The sequence below is a fragment of the Panthera leo genome, chromosome B1, assembly GCF_018350215.1.
Source record: "Panthera leo isolate Ple1 chromosome B1, P.leo_Ple1_pat1.1, whole genome shotgun sequence".
In the NCBI taxonomy this organism is placed as follows: Eukaryota; Metazoa; Chordata; class Mammalia; order Carnivora; family Felidae; genus Panthera; species Panthera leo.
This window is the reverse complement of record NC_056682.1, coordinates 49,448,236-49,465,867: the sequence shown is the minus strand read 5'-3', so window position 1 is coordinate 49,465,867 and position 17,632 is coordinate 49,448,236. Positions and strand designations below refer to the sequence as shown.

Here is a 17,632-nt window from a genome sequence, read left to right as displayed (position 1 = left end):
ACAATTTATTTTTTTTTTAAAAACGCATTTCAACTCTCATTTTCAGAAAAGATTATTTACAAGATCTTAAAAGAAAAGAATCTGCTTTAAGAAAGGAGCATGTTTTCTAATGGGAAAATAAACCTGGAGGAAAAAAACCCCTACATTCTGATCATGGCTTTTACCACATTAGCTTCTTATTAGGAATAGCAATTTTTGGGATATAGTACTAAACAGTAGGAGTGAAAGGGTATCTATATTATTTCTTTTTCTCTCACACTAGAATTTCCTTTTTGTGCCCACTTCCCTTTGTGTGATGTCCCACACAAAGTATGGGGAAAGCTGCAAACAAGGGAAAGCTGTTCCCTGAAGCAAAGTCACTGAGAGCAATATTTATGGAGCAAAGAACTCTGCCTTTAAATATCTTGTACTGGCAACTGAGGTTCCATTTTAACTTTCTGAACAACAGTGTTGATAACAGCCACACTGGTTTACTTTTTCTTGGATCCATATCACCAAATTTCAATTTCCCAGACAGAGTAACTGGGCACAAAGCACAAGAGAGGAAATGACGACTAGTGGGGCAGACAGATGACTGGTGTGACAGCAAGAAAGATAGGACACCGATTACTGGTCTTGCCACTCCGTGCTTCTGAAAGCTCTACTCCACCAGACTGCTTACAGGAATTCTGTGTGTGAGCACAAGTCTTTTACTGTTGTACTTGGCCCAATCCTGACTAATCATAAATAGGGGTAAGAGGCCTGAGATAGTTTTAACTGTGATACCAAGTTAAAATGTGAATGAATCATGAATTTTGCTCTCCTCCAGTTACCTGATATAACAGCTATTTTCCCAGATCCGTGTTCTTCTCTAGCTATTCTTTCTGCCTCCTCCATCAGAAGCATGCCAAATCCCTGGAAGGAGCAAAGGAGGGGATTAGGGAATTGAGAAGAAAGGAAGTCAGTAAGAGGGGTCTGTAAAACAAAAAGGCTAATATTTAGTAGTTGCTAAAATCTGCTAAAATAAGAGTGACAAAAAAAAATGCATGGGAGTAAGAAAAGAGAAACCATTCAATTATACCAAAAATACCCTGTAGCAGACTAGTAAAAAAGGGAATAATTTTGCAACAAAAGCCATCAAAAGGTATTCTGTGGATGATGTAATCTCATCACAGCAAGGGGGCAATTGCCTCTCAACTTCCTGTCTCTTTTTAAATAAGTTCTAGGCAATCTCTAGGTGATGAAGTCTGGGGCATCTAATCTTGTATCTATTAGTCACCCCTACAATATCTAAAAGGTTTTTGAAAGCAGGCAATATTCTTAAATGACTAAGTTTGGGGTCTACTCTGTACCCACCAATAGTGGTTTTAAGCCACTTCCTGGAAATTTTAAAGAGTGAGTTATTTCTTTATTTAGGTTGTCTGTGGGGAGTGGAACAGCATTCCACTACATGTCAGATATAGCTTGCATCTATGAAGACCTTTAATATTTCACAAGTGCTTTCACATTATCATCTGCTTTGATTTCATAATACATAGCTGCTGAATCATATGAAATTGCTGGTATTAGGCCATTTCTGACTTTCAAAAATAGCAATTTCATATGGTTCAATCTAATACTATATTCTACCTGAGTCTCCAATTTGTCTCTCGCTCCTCCTCCTTCACACTCAAAAGAAAACATCTCTGAACATACAATATTAGTTCTTCAGTTTCTGTCCTTGCCTTTCCCCCTTCTTCCTTCCTCCTCTGCCTCTGCCCCCTCCTTCTGCCCATTCCTTTTCTCTCTTCCTCCTTTGGGCAAGTTTCTAATTATAGTCAAATAGAAATGGAATACAGGATACCTGATGCTGAAATTTAGTAGGATCTCGACTGCTCACAGGGACTACACTTCCGTACACATGCAGCTCTCGAACTATGGAAACACCTCCAACCAATTCAAAACGGAAGGTTTCTTCCGAACATTTTCGTAATCTCAGGAGGCCAATCAGAATGTCTTGATCTGGGTCTTCATATGATAAGAATGTTTCCCAGCCACCATTCGCAACATAATCTCTCCTTACCAATTCAACCTGTTTAATAAAAAGTCACACACACAAAGTTTTTTAAATTAGAGAAAATTCATTTTTATAATTGTAAGTATTTATTTAGGTTAATACACACAATTAAGGATAACAAATAATCACGAATTAGGTTTCTTTTTACTTGTCTACTTTCAAACATCAATGATTAAGAAAGAGTTCATGCCTTGTTCATGGAATATTATAAAAGGAAAACAATTCTAACTGCATAAATATTTGAACTTCATTAACCTTGAGATTCTTACAGAGATCTGGCTCAGTAAATGCTTCTATGTACTTAAACCTCTGATCCTCCATGAAGAGTCTCGAAGGTAAAATTACATATTATGTCACATGCATAGCTCTTGGGAGCACCACTGAGCCCCAGAACTGTTAGGTCCTCAATGGTTTCATTTTCTAGCCTTTAGTTCTTCCACTAAAACCTGATTTTGGGGGAAAAATGTGTTACTGGTCACTTGTTCCTTGATGGGCTTTTAAGAAAATATGGCATCCCACAGGGCCCTTAAAATATTATGACTAGTTATAAGATTAAACATTAAAGAAAATTCAAGAACTGGAGAGTAGCTTATGGGGGAAGCTCTGTGGTACCAATCTACATAGGCTTTTGACTCTTCAACTCATTGTTCAAGTGGCCCTTGAATTTTGCATCTGCATAAGCAATATGTAACAATATTCAGAGACAAACCTACATATGTGGGCATGGTCACACTCAGACACATTCTGAAGATAGGCTGACTGTACCAGTAGTGAAGTGAACAATTCAGACCAATGCTTAAATTTCCTCTCAAACTTAATGTTTACTAACTAACTGGATTGCACAAGAATTTGGAAAAATGACTAACTGTGCTTGGGTCTACTTTTTTCTTCAAAAGGTCCCAGATGTTAAAAACATCAATTAAACAAACCATGCATTTTGAGAACAGAAATATCAATGCAGGTGTCATCTAATCTCTCTCAAGTAGGGTTCCATAAAAGAGCTAATCCCCACAGAAAGTTTGGCATATAGCTAGGCATTACAGGTACATAGGAGAGAAGTTAACTCATTACAATGACTACTTTTAGGCATCAGGCTTAAGTTTTGTGGAACCCTTATTGACAAGGGCCCTGAATTCATCTGATTACCACCAATGGGCAATAATTTTAATAGTTGTAGTACCCACAAAGATAAACAGATCACATTCAGCTCTACCTGAAGGTAGCCACTAGCTGTATGTAGCTATTTATATTTGGATTAAAATTAAATAAAATTTAAAACTCAGTTCCTCAGTTGCACTGGCCACTTTTTAAGTACTTACCATCACATGTCACATTGGACTGACACCACATTGGATGGCACAGATTATAGTTTGCAACCCTGCAGAAGGTTTTAGTGGACAGTGCTGATCTAGAATGAAGTTCAGACTTGGTTTTCCTAACCTGTCTCTTCTACAGTTCAGCCACCCTCATATTTGTCTTTCCTGTCTTAACATCTATATTTGATCCTCAATTACTCTTTGCTTAGTTTACTTATTAACTTCTAGGGATCAGTCCTGTTGGTCAGAAAGTGTGGGTCCAGGTCTGAAAAAAATTTATGAACAGGACCCAATCTCTCTATGAAATGAAGAAACTAACCTGGTATGGCCGTACTTTGTGATGAATTTCTTGGATTCCAACCTCTCTGGTTCTCACGTCTCGACACTGAAGAAAAAAAAAGTGGAGGAAAGGGGCAAATACAAAACTGGGTTAACTAATTCAATTTTTATTCATACCTTTCCACCAAACCCTGAGTTCAAAATTAAGTTTGGACATAATTTACAATGAGATAATAAGAACTAAATTTAAAAATAAAACCATCTTTAATGAATCTGAGGATAGGGGAAAACAAAGTATGAAGTTAGTATAGTATTGCTTTACAAACAAGCTTAGAATTTAGAGATCAATATATGATACCCAAATAACATATGTCCTAAAATCTGGAAATAGTTTTTTTTACCCAGGGGATATAGCTGTACCTATAAGTAGAACCCAAAACTATGTGTACAGAAGAGTAAAAAGCAAATTCCTAATTTTTAAGTATCTTCATCATTTTATGGCAGTTAACATTTTTAGCATTACCATGGTTGTATCATTTAGAAGTTGGAAAGACTGCTGTGGTACTTTTTCTTTTTTTCAGAGAAGGGCACTGTGGGAGAAAGGATGGGAGGGAGGGAGGGAGGAAAGGAAGAAAAAAGATGGAACCTAGAGCTATTTATTATACATCTGAACCACAGTCACAAGAGCATCACTGGGAGGCTGCAGATGATATACATGCAATGCTTCTTGTATGGCCAAGCTTATGTGATAGGACTCTTATGTCTTTTTTTCTTCTTCTTAATGTTTATTTAAGGGGGGAGGGGAGGGAGGGAGGGAGAGAGAGGGAGAGGGCAAGAGAGAGTGAGTGAACACTCAAGCAGGGGAGGGGCAGAGAGGGAGAGAGAGAATCCCAAGCAGGCTCTGCACTGTCAACGCAGAGCCTGACACAGGGCTCAAACTCCCGAACCGTGAGCTCATGACCTGAGCCGAAATCAAGAGCTGGATGCTTAACCAACTGAGCCACCCAGGCATCCCGTGACCCTCACTTCTCTTCCACAATACAGTATACATAACTACATAGCCTGACATTTATAATTACAGAGTCATTACAGTATTCCATTATATATCCCATGGTATATTTTCCCATACAGAACTGTAAAAATTATTTTCAGGATTCTAACATTTTCTACCAGTGAGAAAAGATCACCCTAGGAAATGTGATGATGTCATGCAAGCTATACTACTAAAACAGCATTATTTATGAAGTGCTGTTATATATGTAAAGAATTCCACGAGAAAGATAAGAGCTCACTATTCAGTTTTATAAAAACAAAGCTATTTCCATGTTCCAGACATGAGCCCAAGATAATAACGCTTTAATGTGGAATCCATGAACTCAAAAATTATATAGCAAACAAAGATCACAAGTCTCTGTAATTACAAATCTATTACATTTAGATGTTGTCTTTTAGCTACAGCAGTTCTATACAGTAGGTTGCATGTGAACAAGCTATAGTTACATGCTCTTAATGAACACCTGCATGCCTTTTTGGTGGTGGTGGTGGGGGGGTGTTATGAGAGAATGCTTTTTAAAAGCAGAGATTGGTGTGTGCTCATTTTCTGGTAAAGACAGTCTGTGAGCTAGATGTCTTTCAGCTGTCTTCAGTGTTTAGACTCAAACCCAATTTAAGAGAGAATATAAGGGATACAGGGTTAACGACGATAGCTAGATAATGAAATTATCAGGATAACCAGGTCAGGTCAGTCACTTTGGCTGTGGTATTCTCAGAGGAGAGAGGTGCTGGAAGACAAGGACAGCTGGAGACTGGGAAGAAGAACGGGCATAATACAGACTTGTCTGCTTGTTTGGTGCTATTAATTACTCTGATTACTGTATTTGCTATTTTTCCAGAACTTGAAATTGTCTTTTTTTTCTTTCTTTTGTAGAATAAGCCGATCATGTTCACAAACTCTCCTTTGGACAATTTTCTGAAAAGGTTTCTCTATAACAATTTGACTGAGAGAATAAAATGTCTTGGGCAGGTGCACAAACATGACATGCAGTCTTCAAAAGGATGTCTCTCAAAGTCTGTATTGTTCATGAGAACATCCCACAGCTCCATTCCAGACCTAGTGAATCTGAATTGCTGAAGGCAGAGCCCAGCAATCAATGCTCAGGCCTTGACCCCACTTCTGGCTTTTCCTCTTTAGCAGCTCTAAGAAGGAGTTTCTAGGGCACTGTGAATTTATGTTATAATCACCTTACTGTGATTTATGAATCATGTGCAGAGACTGTTAAGTTGCAGATTCCTGGGCTCTTCTGCATGTCCAAGGCCAGAAGAAAGAAGGTGTTTAGTAAATATCTGAAATAAGTAAGTACTTGAAAAAACATGGGGGTGGAGCAGGGCAAGGGACATTGGAATATGTGGGCAATAGCACTGTTTCGTAATTATTTTACACAGGTAATCCTGGTGTCTTCAAACATATACTCATATCTTCTATCTCCACTAGTCAAGAACTGAACACCCAATACTTCAAAAGAAAAAAAAAAAAGAAAAAAAGAAATACTTCAAAATTTAAAAAAGAGAGTTGAGATCATAGTTGGCATCTGGCACCCTTAAATCGACAAATATGCTCTTTTAGAAGCAAGCAGAGGGGTGCAAGGGAGAAAATGCAGCCTTTGCAACCACTGGTTTCAGCTTCATGTTTTATATACACCTAGTAAGAATGCCTTTAGTATATGAAAACTTTTTGACCAAACTTGGGAGTCTGTGTGTTCCAAAGTTAAGTGCCTTGTGTTTCAGATTACTTTGATCTCAACAGTTACTGTCAGACTCTTACCTGTATTCCAAGGTCTTTCATTCTTGCAAATGCCAGCTCTCTCAAATTACCATGCTCTACTCCTGAGCTGACTAAGGGCATTGGAATATCTCTGCAGAAAAAAAAAAAAAATCAGCTGTTGCAATATATAAATCATTCTCTACAGCAGAAAGGCAGGGATATTGTAAAAAAGGAAACAAAAAAAACCCAAACATACAAAAATCTACAGAGGAGATCAGAAAAGAAGGATATTCTAACCAGGAGGCAAGGTTCAGGGCTTCTCTGTCCCTCAGTTTTCCCATCCATGAAATCATGATTTTCACCAACCACTCAGGGGTTTTGTGAGAAACACCTGATGGAAATCATTTTATAAGATTACAAAGTATAAAACAAAACTGATCATCATCAGTAATGATTTTTGGTTGAAGAGATATATGTACTAAACAAAACAAGAAATCCAATATGTCTAAAGAGGAGAAATAATTACTATTTTTTAAATGTTTATTAATTTTTCAGAGAGAGAGAGAGAGTGCGCACGCACACGTGCATGTGAAAGAGCACTGGGGGACGGGGCAAAGAAAGAGAGGAAGAGAGTGAATCCCAAGCAGGCTCTGAGCTGCCAGCATGGAGCCGGATGGGGGGATCAATCCAAGGCCATGAGATCATGACCTGAGCTGAAATCAAGTTGGACATTTAACCGAATGAGCAACCTAGGTGCCTCAGAATAACAATTATTATTAATGCACTACTTTATTGATGGCTTATAAACACTTTCCCATACCCGTTGTTGAATGATAAGTAACCAGGAAGCTCAAAAGCCTGGTTTAGCCAACAACTGGACTTAAAAAGAATATATTTTCCCTTGTTTCATATAAATCTAAATTAGAAGCAACCCTGCATTAGAAGAGTTACAGCTTGCCTAAAAATGAGTGGAGAAAATTCTATTTCCAGCCATCAACACAGCATAAAGGGCCAGGCATCAAGTAGATGTCAGTCAAACCTGTAAGTTATGAGTTTTATTTTGGTAGCCCCAACACCCTCTTTTAGACAGAAATCAGCATCTAAAGATAAAAGTTAAAACAAATCTGAAGAATATACTTAGCATATCTGTTTCCTATTCAAAGACAAGTCCCCAGTTTGTTTTGTCTAATATTTGGCTCATTAGAAGAAAGACTTGAAGAATACACCAAATATCCTTTCTTCTCATTTTTGCTTTTGAATTATCTCGAGTCTTTTTCTTCTCTTTTTACTTATCCCTCCAAATGTTAAGTACATACAATTAGCTAATTCACCCATTCAATTCTAATAAGATATTTCTCATTCACTCAAAAGGATCAAAGGCCAGTCAATTAACATTAAACCCTACACACAGGGGTGCCTGGGTGGCTCAGTAGTTGGCTAAGCCTCTGACCTTAGGTCATGATCTCGTGGCTCCTGGGTTAGAGCTCCACATCCGGTTGTATGCTGACAGCTCAGAGTCTGAAGCCTGCTTCGGATTCTGTGTCTCCCTCTCTCTCTCTCTGCCCCTCCCCTGCTCATGCTTGGCCTCTCTCTCTCTCTCTCTCTCAAAAATGAATAAACTTAAAAAAAAAACTATACACAGTAAATCTATTAGGCTCTGGAAGCCAATGGAGTTTCCATTAGACACTATATGAAGCAATGAAAAGCCAAAATTCTTTAAGACAATGAATGACACAACAGGGAGTTCAAAGTTAGAATGATATTGAATAAATATATTTTAAGTGATTAGTTAATATATGTGGTTTACTTATAGCTTTTAGTAAAAAAAACTTTCTATCTTTGAAACTGTAATTTCTTTTTTTATATAGCTTATTTATTTATTTTGAGAAAGAGAGAACATGAATGGGGGAGGGGCAGAGAGAGAGGGAAAGAGAGAATCCCAGGTAGGCTCTACACTGACAGATGCGGGGCTCAAACTCACAAACCATGAGATCATGACCTGAGCTGAAATCAAAGAGTCGAATGCTTAACTGAGCCATCCAGGCGCCCTGGAACTATTTTCTTAAACTCAAATACATTTTAAATTAGTAATCAGATGCAACTAAATGAAGGTTACTGAAGTAAAAAAATATGCTTTATTTCAGCAAGGAATGTGCAAATATACTGTTTTAAATATTTTGCTGTTTCATATTACATAAACCAAAGTTCAAGTCTTCTAAATGCCCTTTTGTACCCGGAGACATTTTACAAATAACTTACAAATATCTGTACTTTCACAACTTAAAGTAAAATTTAAAATCCTGCTATACATGACATGAAATTAATCTGATAAAGTCAATGGCAATCACTGTTAGTACCCGTTATGTGACAGATACTTCGATTCTTGTTACTCTCTGCACTTAAATTCCATAAAGGTACCTTGCACACTGAATTCACACATACTTAAACACAGCTCCTGCAGAAAATGCAGGGATAGGTTTCTGTGAACCTGTGGTCACATTTTCTTCAACTGATCAATACATAACTCTGTTTTATGTGTTTCTTTTTAAAGATACTTTATTTAACATATAACAGATTTATTAACATAGTACTTGTGGGTAGCAGCAGTATAATTCATGTCTTAATGAAGCTTATCCAATATTCGTTTTCTTCAAAGGCTCATCACAGCCTTCTTGTGCTTAGGAATGCTAGATACAAAGCATTTTAGCGCTTTGCGTGGGGCCACTTTAAACAGCAAAATCAACACAAAGCACAATAATGTGAAAAATGGGTTAAGCAGATTGCGAAAAGGATGCCTGTTTACAGTACGAGGGCTGAAACAAGCACACAGTATCAGAACAAAATCTTGTTCCTCATCAACCCTTCAACTACTAGTCTAACATACACCACTGACTCTTGTTTCACCATCTCAATAATGGCTGTCAAATTGGTGATTATCATCCCTTCTGCATTTCTTAGTTGGGCTTGTAAGGAAGAACTTCCTCTTCTCCATTTATTTATTTATTTATGAACTCGTGGACTCCTATTTCATTCAAAGAGCTGTAATCTGATACTAACATTATTTATTTTGCTTAAATTAGATTTGGTCAGTAGATGTGTATTCAGGCTGGTTTCTGGGTCTTTTTGACATGTCCTCATTCCTTGGATATTTCCTTACTTTCTGGAACAACAAGATGTTCCAGGTTTATCTTGTACGTTTGCTGTCCCAGCCCTGGAACTGGCCATTTTTCCAAGCAGCCCTGATTCTTTTAAGTGGAGAATGGTATTTATAAACCAAGATCTGGGCACTCACTGTGTTCATTACTACTGAGGTATCATTGCTTCTAGACTCTCAGTATAAACAACCAAGAAATTTATGTATGTATTATGTGTATATATATATACACACACACTCATATATGTATGTACATGCATGCATATATGTTTATATATCCATAACTATATCTATATGTAAATTTAAAAGCCCCATGAGTTCATGCTGATAATTACAATTCTAATCCAGCATTCAACTTTCTACCTTTCAGTGTTTATAAATCCCTTCAGACAGTGAGAAATCTGGCTCTTTTATCTTTAATGTATTTACATTTTTGCTAAATCAAATAATTTATTTGCTCAGTATAACCAATCTCCTAACTACTCAAGCTGCTACCACTGTACTCCCTACCTTTACTCTCCCTTTCTTCAGATGGCAGACGGTTAATGCCTCCATGGCATTGCCTCCATGGCATGGTGATGGGAAGGAGAGATGGGAAGGGAAAGGAAGATGGGCTCTATAAGTATTTTTAATAATGAACCAGTACTTTCAAAAGACCCTAAAATTTTCAAAAGAAGTAAACTCTGTAAGGGATAGCTTTTATCATATAGTGTTGTTAAGCAGAATTATATGACAGAAAGAATTACCAGCAAGGCTGGCTAATAGTTTGTGGGGCCTAGTACAAATGACAAGAGCTTCTTGTTAAGAAATTATAATTTCAAGACGGTGAAAGCAAAGCATTAAGCCAAGTTCCAGGCCCTATGAGACTACACAGGTCATATGTCCCAAAAGCTGGCCAAATCAGGGCCAAAGCACAAGTCAGAGAGGACCGAGTAATACAGGGCTTTATAATGATGCAGACAGTTCATAAATGTCCTTAAATTCATGTCTGTCACTACAAAACCGCAACATGGTTTTAACAGTCTTTGGCAGTGACGTGCCTCGAGTATGCCAGGTGCTAGTTTTTCCTCATTAAGGAATAGAAATGTGGCAATCTCCACTTTCAGTGATAAGGTCTTTCTCAATGAAAATGAAGGGCCAGAATTCTATATATCCTGAGCATCCTCTATACACAAAGTAGTGTAGTAAATAATCTGGAATATATAAACAGATATTGTTATAGTCTTCTAGGAGTTCAAAGCCCAGGTGAGATTACTGACCATCTGAACTCCATCTAGGTAGGAGTTAAAATTATTTTTAGGTTTCTCAATTTGTTTCAATCTAGTTTCACTTTCTTGGCTTGAAGAGAGATTACATTCAAGAATATTTATTCACTTTTCTATTTCAACAGGTAACATTTTAAGTTCAGAGGTGCTAATATTTGCAATTTGCTCATCAAAAACCTTTCAAAGTGATGTCTAGAGCTTTTCTGGTCTGAAGTTTCTCAAGCTTCAGAAGCATGTTTTGGTTGCAAATTGGTATTCCTATTCTAATGCTTCACAGTGACTTAAATATCACATGGAGGCCAACAGCTGTCAAATAGCCTGCAGGAAGCAGCACTTTCCTGAGGCTCCATCATGTGTCTGGACAGAATTTTACATTTAATCATTCACTGCACCCTTCAAGGCGGCAATACAGAATCACTATTAGAATACTGCTTCATAAAAATACCCAGTAAAATGTTATTGACCCAAGTGTCATAAAATTAAAAGTGTAAATTAGTTAAGGTGGGGAAAATGTCCGATTAAAAATATCAAGCAATGTATCTGTAAAATATAGTATTTTTAAAAAGCCAAGTATAAAACATTGTGCTTTCATTTTATTTTTTTATTTATTTTTTTTAAATTTTTATTTATTTATTTTTGAGACAGAGACAGAGCATGAGCAGGGGAGGGGCAGAGAGAAGTGGAGACACAGAATCCAAAGCGGGCTCCAGCCTCTGAGCTGTCAGCACAGAGCCCGACGTGGGGCTCAAACTCACGGAGTGTGAGATCATGACCTGAGCTGAAGACGGATGCTCAACCTACTGAGCCACCCTACTTTCCTTCCTCTGTCCCTCCCTTCTAACACCTGTCTGGAAAACATTTTTCTTCTCCCTGTATGTTTAGATTCACAAGTCGATACTAAGTATATAGCCTGTCACTGGCAGAAGTTGTCACTGGGTGAACCTACATAGGAAGAGTCAGATATCCTAAAGGCTCAGAGCACGAAGACACGTATGATTTTCCTTTACTATGATTTAAAAGAAAAATAAACTCTAATTATTAAATTACCCAGATTCTGTACTCTGGGAGGAGGCTTTTCTCCTTTGCCAAAGGTTTCTTTATCAGTTTTCTACATTCTCCAAATTGCTCTAAAAGTTTAAAACTGAAGCTAGAAGGAATGTTGGTAAGTCAAAACCATATGATTCTCTCTTCCCAAATCAGGTTTCTTAGTCACTTAACACTGTGTAGAGACCCAGCCTTCTCTTGTACACACTGTGTACAATGTTTGAGTTACCCACTAAAACTTTCCTTAGCACCCCTATTTTCAAAAATTTACCATCAGCTATTGATATCAGTTTCTTTTCTATATTTATTTTTGAGAGAAAGACACACAGAGAGAGAGACAGAGCATGAGTAGGGAGGGGCAGAAAGAGAGGGAGACACAGAATTAAGAGCAGGCTCTAGGCTGGCAGCACAGAGCCTGACGTGGGGCTCAAACCCACCAACCATCAGATCATGACCTGAGCCAGTCGGACGCTTAACTGACTGAGCCACCCAGGTGCCCCACCAGTTTCTTTCTAGAGGTCCAGATATACCAAATTTGAGCTATAACCAAATATAAACATGAGTAAATGGAATTTAAGGTTTTTAAGCAGAGACATGAACCTGTTTTACAAGAACACAGCTATCAGACTGTTACTAAGTGTGAAGTGTACTATGTGAACACGGACATGGCTTTTTGTCTCCCTAGCCTTTGTATTTATCGAGGAGAGTGAAGATAATTCAAAAGGGCTCTGAAAGATAAAAGCAAAATTAATGAAATTTTCTTCGAGCTACCGCAATAAAAAGTACCATCTACTTTATGATCCAGATTCCTGAATGGCAAATTATATATAAACCGACAACTGATTTAAGAAGAAACACAAATAATAATCAGTTATATGAAGAAAATGTTAATCTTCACTAATTACTACAGAAATACAAATTAAAACCCCTGGGTAAATAAAAAATATAAGTATTCAATTCCATAGAGATAACTATTTATTACTCTAAATTGGTAGATTATCCAAATCCCTTTGGAAAACCGTATCAATATATAAGCAAAAACTATAACTCCCCTTGTTCCAGAAAGTATATTCATCATCATCATACAAAGATGCTTACTTAGTTCCTTTATCATGAGTAGTCCTAGATTATACTAGTCTAGTAGATTACTTCATCAAAAGTAAAAAGTTCTATGTACATGGATTTTAGCTGTAGTGGAGGTCAGGAGAATGACTGCAAAGCAAAAACCCTTGCTTGAGGAAAGCATCGGCCTCCTAGAGACTGGAAAGCAAGGGCTTTGGATGAATGCACTAACCTCTGCCGCTACACTTCTTCCCAGCCTGTGCTCTTGCCTACAGTCTTAGACCCGAACCTTGGCCTCCAGCACTTGTCCCCTGCAGACTGGCTGCCCCCACAACCCACATCCTTCTATCCTGGCCATTTCTCCCACCTATTGGAGTTTTGTGCAATTCAGAGCTTAATAAACTGACAACTATTTGCATAGCCTTTAGTCAATGGGAGATTTTTGTTGAAAAAAAACCAAGGACATCCCTTCAGTCCTGAATAGAGTTTTACTCTTAATTCCTAGTTTGCTACTCATTAAATGTGTTAACAGGACTCTTAAAGCTTTATTATTTAAAGAATTTTTTTTTTTTTTAACGAATTTCTACACCCAATGTGGGGCTTCTGGATTGAGCCAGCCAGGGACCACCTTAAAATCTTATTTTATTTTAGCTTTACATTTCGGAAATGGTGAAACATATATCAGTTCAATTAAATAAGTAATAACCATGAAAAAAAATGATGAAAGAAAAAAAAAAAGAAGGCTGGAAGCAACTTACATGTCCAACATTAGGGAACATTTTACTAAATGAGACAAAATGCTAGACTACTGTGCTGCCATTAAAATTTTAACTATGAAGATTACTCTAAGCCTTTAATAAGAAATGGACACAGAAATGCAAACAGAATATTTGCCAGTATATAAAATGTACTGTTGTGTAAAGATGCATTTCAAATATACAAGGAAATTTTGGGAAAAATAATATTTTTTATGTATATTAATATATGTATGTTATTAATACACATTTTAAAAATGTTTTTAAAGTAGCTTTATAAAGAAATTATTTTGGTATGTAAATACAGTACCGTATGGCTGGAAATTAAGTAGGAAATGTAAGCTCTGGATAATTAATAATATTCTACAAACTCTGTTGGAAAAAAGTATAAAATCACATTCTCAGAAAGAAATGTCTTGGGAATCAATGAACGGTGGTACATAGAAGCACTCACTACCCTCAGCACCATGAAAATCTAGGCCAGAATTTCAGTGATTATTGACAACAAAAAGCATGTCAATATAAAATAAATTTGAACAACTTTTTATGCAGTATATACAAAGAAAATATGTAAATAAAAATGGGTAAAAAGTAGCAAAATATAAATCTGAATGAATTCCTATGTAGGTAGCGACAGTAATAGTTCAGTAATATTCAGTGCAAAACATAAGGTAACATATTTGAAGGAATTCTGTCCACGCTTACAGGGAAACCAATGCTTTATTTAACATTAGTCTACAGTAAGCTACATGAAACAAAAGAATTCTAATGGAAACTTGTTTAATAATAGCATAGTTGTATAGAAACAAAAAAAAAAAATAAAATAGAAAGTATCATAAAGATTTTAATCTTTATTCTAAAACACCTAGAAAATAATTGCATTCAAAATTAAGTGAAGTATCAGTCCCAAAGCATGAAAATCTGACATCACAGGTAGACTCTGGATGACTCTCTCTACCAAAGGCATTTGCTGTGTTAGGAACTAAGTCATCACTATCTTGAAATAAATTCTGAGTCTGAGATATTACTAATTCCACATTTTTAAAGAGATTGAACCTCGTTTCACAGCATTCCATTAAATTTTAATCCCCTGCCCCACATTTGTAAAGTAATAAGAGTGTCAATTCAAAATCTTAAACCCACACCCACCCGTACCATTTGCCCTGCATAAATCTCTTAAGTGATGTACTGACAGAAGTAGAACTGACAGTATGGCCTGTTGGCATTAGAGCTGAGGAACTCTTCTACTGCCCGATTCTCCAGAGAGAGCTGTAATGGGGTCATCACAGACAGGAAAACTGAGAACAGGGAGGTTGTTTTCATCAGCCTCAGGTTGGTTATCCACAATATTATGCCCTTCTCATCATACAACTTTTGGTTGTATAATACACATGTTCTAAATTCTTCTGGTCATGACCCCTTTACAATTGTCCTACAGAGATTATTTCTGCTGCTCTGGTTTTCTTAAAGTCCTTATCTTCTCAGTTGGTGGTAGGCCAGGATAATGTCCTATGGTTATATTTCATGATCTATAAAATTAAGCTTTTAATGTTATAGCACTGTCTCTGTTGCCTTTGACTCACTGGTACAGGAGTAGGAAATTTAAAGCTGAAAGTGAAGGGGGAGAATGCAAATTCATCTGATTGTGTGACCTATACCTTGTTACTTTTGTTAAGAAAACTATGGTGTCTTCGGCTGTGAAATTTCTATCTACTCTGTGATATTTGCTGCCATTCTCTGCTGGTGGGAAGTTATTATCTTCAGTGTTCTCTGGTTGCCCTGTAGTGTAAGTGCTTGACATTAAGTTTTTGATGTCAGAAGAAATCCATCCTGAATAAACACATTGCCACTGTATGACACAGCTACTTGCTAAACAACCAGATAAGGAATAAGGCTGCCCTTCCCCCCATGAGGTTCCCTCTTTCACAAAGCCCTGGGTAACCTAGATGACTGACCACCTGAGTGGCCCCATTTCTTCCTTATCACACCCTAATTCCCATTCCTATTCTTTAACCATAAAGAGTGAACCCACAAAGCCCTAGACACTACACCCTTGGATCCAAATAAAGGCCGAGGTCCAGGTTCATGCCTTTCCCTTCCTACCCCACAACCTCACTGTGTACCCCTCAGGTTTTCTGGGTACCCTCCAGGACATTTGAGTAATAAATGTTGTTTCTCAGGGCGCCTGGGTGGTTCAGTTGGTTAAGCGTCTGACTTGACGCTTAGCTCAGGTCATGATCTCGCGATTCTCGAGTTTGAGCACTGCGTCGGGCTCTGTGCTGACAGCTCAGAGCCTGGAGCCTGCTTTGGATTGTGTCTCCCTCTCTCTCTGCCCCTCCCCTGCTCACACTCTCTCAAAAATAAACATTAAAAAAAATTTAAATGTTGTTTCTTAAAGTCCCCCTGATGGTTTTTACTGAGGTGCATCCTATCATGATAAGCAGTTGAAAAGCTGGTCCAGCAACATGGTCCCCTTGGGGGAAATGTCTGTTGGGGCTCACTATGAGTAATAGGGGCCAGCTGAGTGCCTCAGGTACTCAGAGCTGATAGGATTGCTATCATTAACACAACGGAGAGATTTGTTGCCATGCTCTGCTACTGGGAAGTAGTATCTTCACTTATATCTAATTGTTCAAGTCAGTTAAATGCAAATAATCTTTTCCTTTTGTCTTTGTTAATACTACTTATTACATCTTTGTTTTTAATACAATAGTATTAGTTTACATTTTTTGGAACAATCCTAAAGTTACAGAAAAAGTCCCAAGTGTATTTCCTTAAATTATTTGATGGAAAATTGGGAACAAGCTGTTCCAACACTCCCAGCATACTTATAGTAGTTCCTATGACAGGGATCCTCTCTTACATAAGCATAACATGACCATCAAAATCAGGAAATTAACACTGGTACTTCACTACTGTCTAACCCTAGACTCCACTACAGGCTCACCACTGCCCAGCTAATGTTCTTTATACCGAAAGGATCTAGTCAGAACCTTGTGTTGTATTTAGGGGTTGTGACTTTTTTAGTCTCCTTCAATATGAAACTCTTCCCTTAATTCTTATAATTTTGAAGATTTCAGGCTTTTTAGAAAATCCCTCAATTTGGGTTTGTCTGATGTTGCCTCATAATTAAATTCAGATTATGGCACTTTGGCTGAGTCACACAGAAGTGACTCTGTTTTTGTTTTTTTTTTTTTTTACATTTATTTATTTTTGAGAAACAGAGTGAGACAAAGCGTGAGCGGGGGAGGCGCAGAGAGAGAAGGAGACACAGAATCTGAAGCAGGCTCCAGGCTCTGAACAAGTGGCCAGCACAGAGCCTGATGCAGGGCTCGAACCCACGAACTGTGAGATCAGGACCTGAGCCGAAGTCAGACGCTCAACCCACTGAGCCACCCAGGTGCCCCGAAGTGACTCTATTTTTAATACATACTATCAGGTGGCACATGACTGTGCCTTGTACTATTACTGATGCTATTCACCTTAACCAGCTGCCAGTCTTCTCTAAAGTTCTTTCTTTCTGCTCTGTAATTACTAAGCATGTTGTAGGGAGGTACTCTGAAACAATGTGCAGTCAATTCTCGTTCTTCACAGTAATTATGTTCTACAAAGTTGTCGTGAACATTAAATTAGTGAATAGTAAGACATTGCTCCGAGGGAAAAAACAGGGCTAGGTTCCTGTGAGCCTCTGGACACAACATTTTCATTAACTGACCAACATACAACATTGTTTCACACGTGTTTGTGTTTAAGAACACCATGTACTGCGGACAAACTAACACTGAACTCCCAGCCAATAGTGCTATAACTCAAGGCTGAATGAAACTTCTCCAACAAATGTATTTTCTCTATAAGGCACATGAGAGCCTTCTTACACTACACAACATTTCAGTACTACTTATGGGCCATTTTAAACAGTGAAATCACCAAGAAACAGCACAAAAAATGCAAAGAATGTAGT

The 17,632-nt window shown here is 37.6% G+C and overlaps 1 protein-coding gene across 1 annotated transcript in view; it reads right to left on the bottom strand.

Moving 5' to 3' along the window:
- Positions 1–17,632, bottom strand: part of ELP3 (elongator acetyltransferase complex subunit 3) — a 98,401-nt gene that overhangs the window by 20,451 nt on the left and 60,318 nt on the right. The window contains exons 11-14 of the mRNA XM_042934950.1: positions 6,452–6,542; positions 3,671–3,736; positions 1,823–2,050; positions 813–894 (exon numbers count right to left, since the gene is read on the bottom strand). Of these exons, the coding sequence (XP_042790884.1) occupies positions 813–894; positions 1,823–2,050; positions 3,671–3,736; positions 6,452–6,542 (467 nt within the window). The remainder of the gene's footprint in view (positions 1–812; positions 895–1,822; positions 2,051–3,670; positions 3,737–6,451; positions 6,543–17,632) is intronic.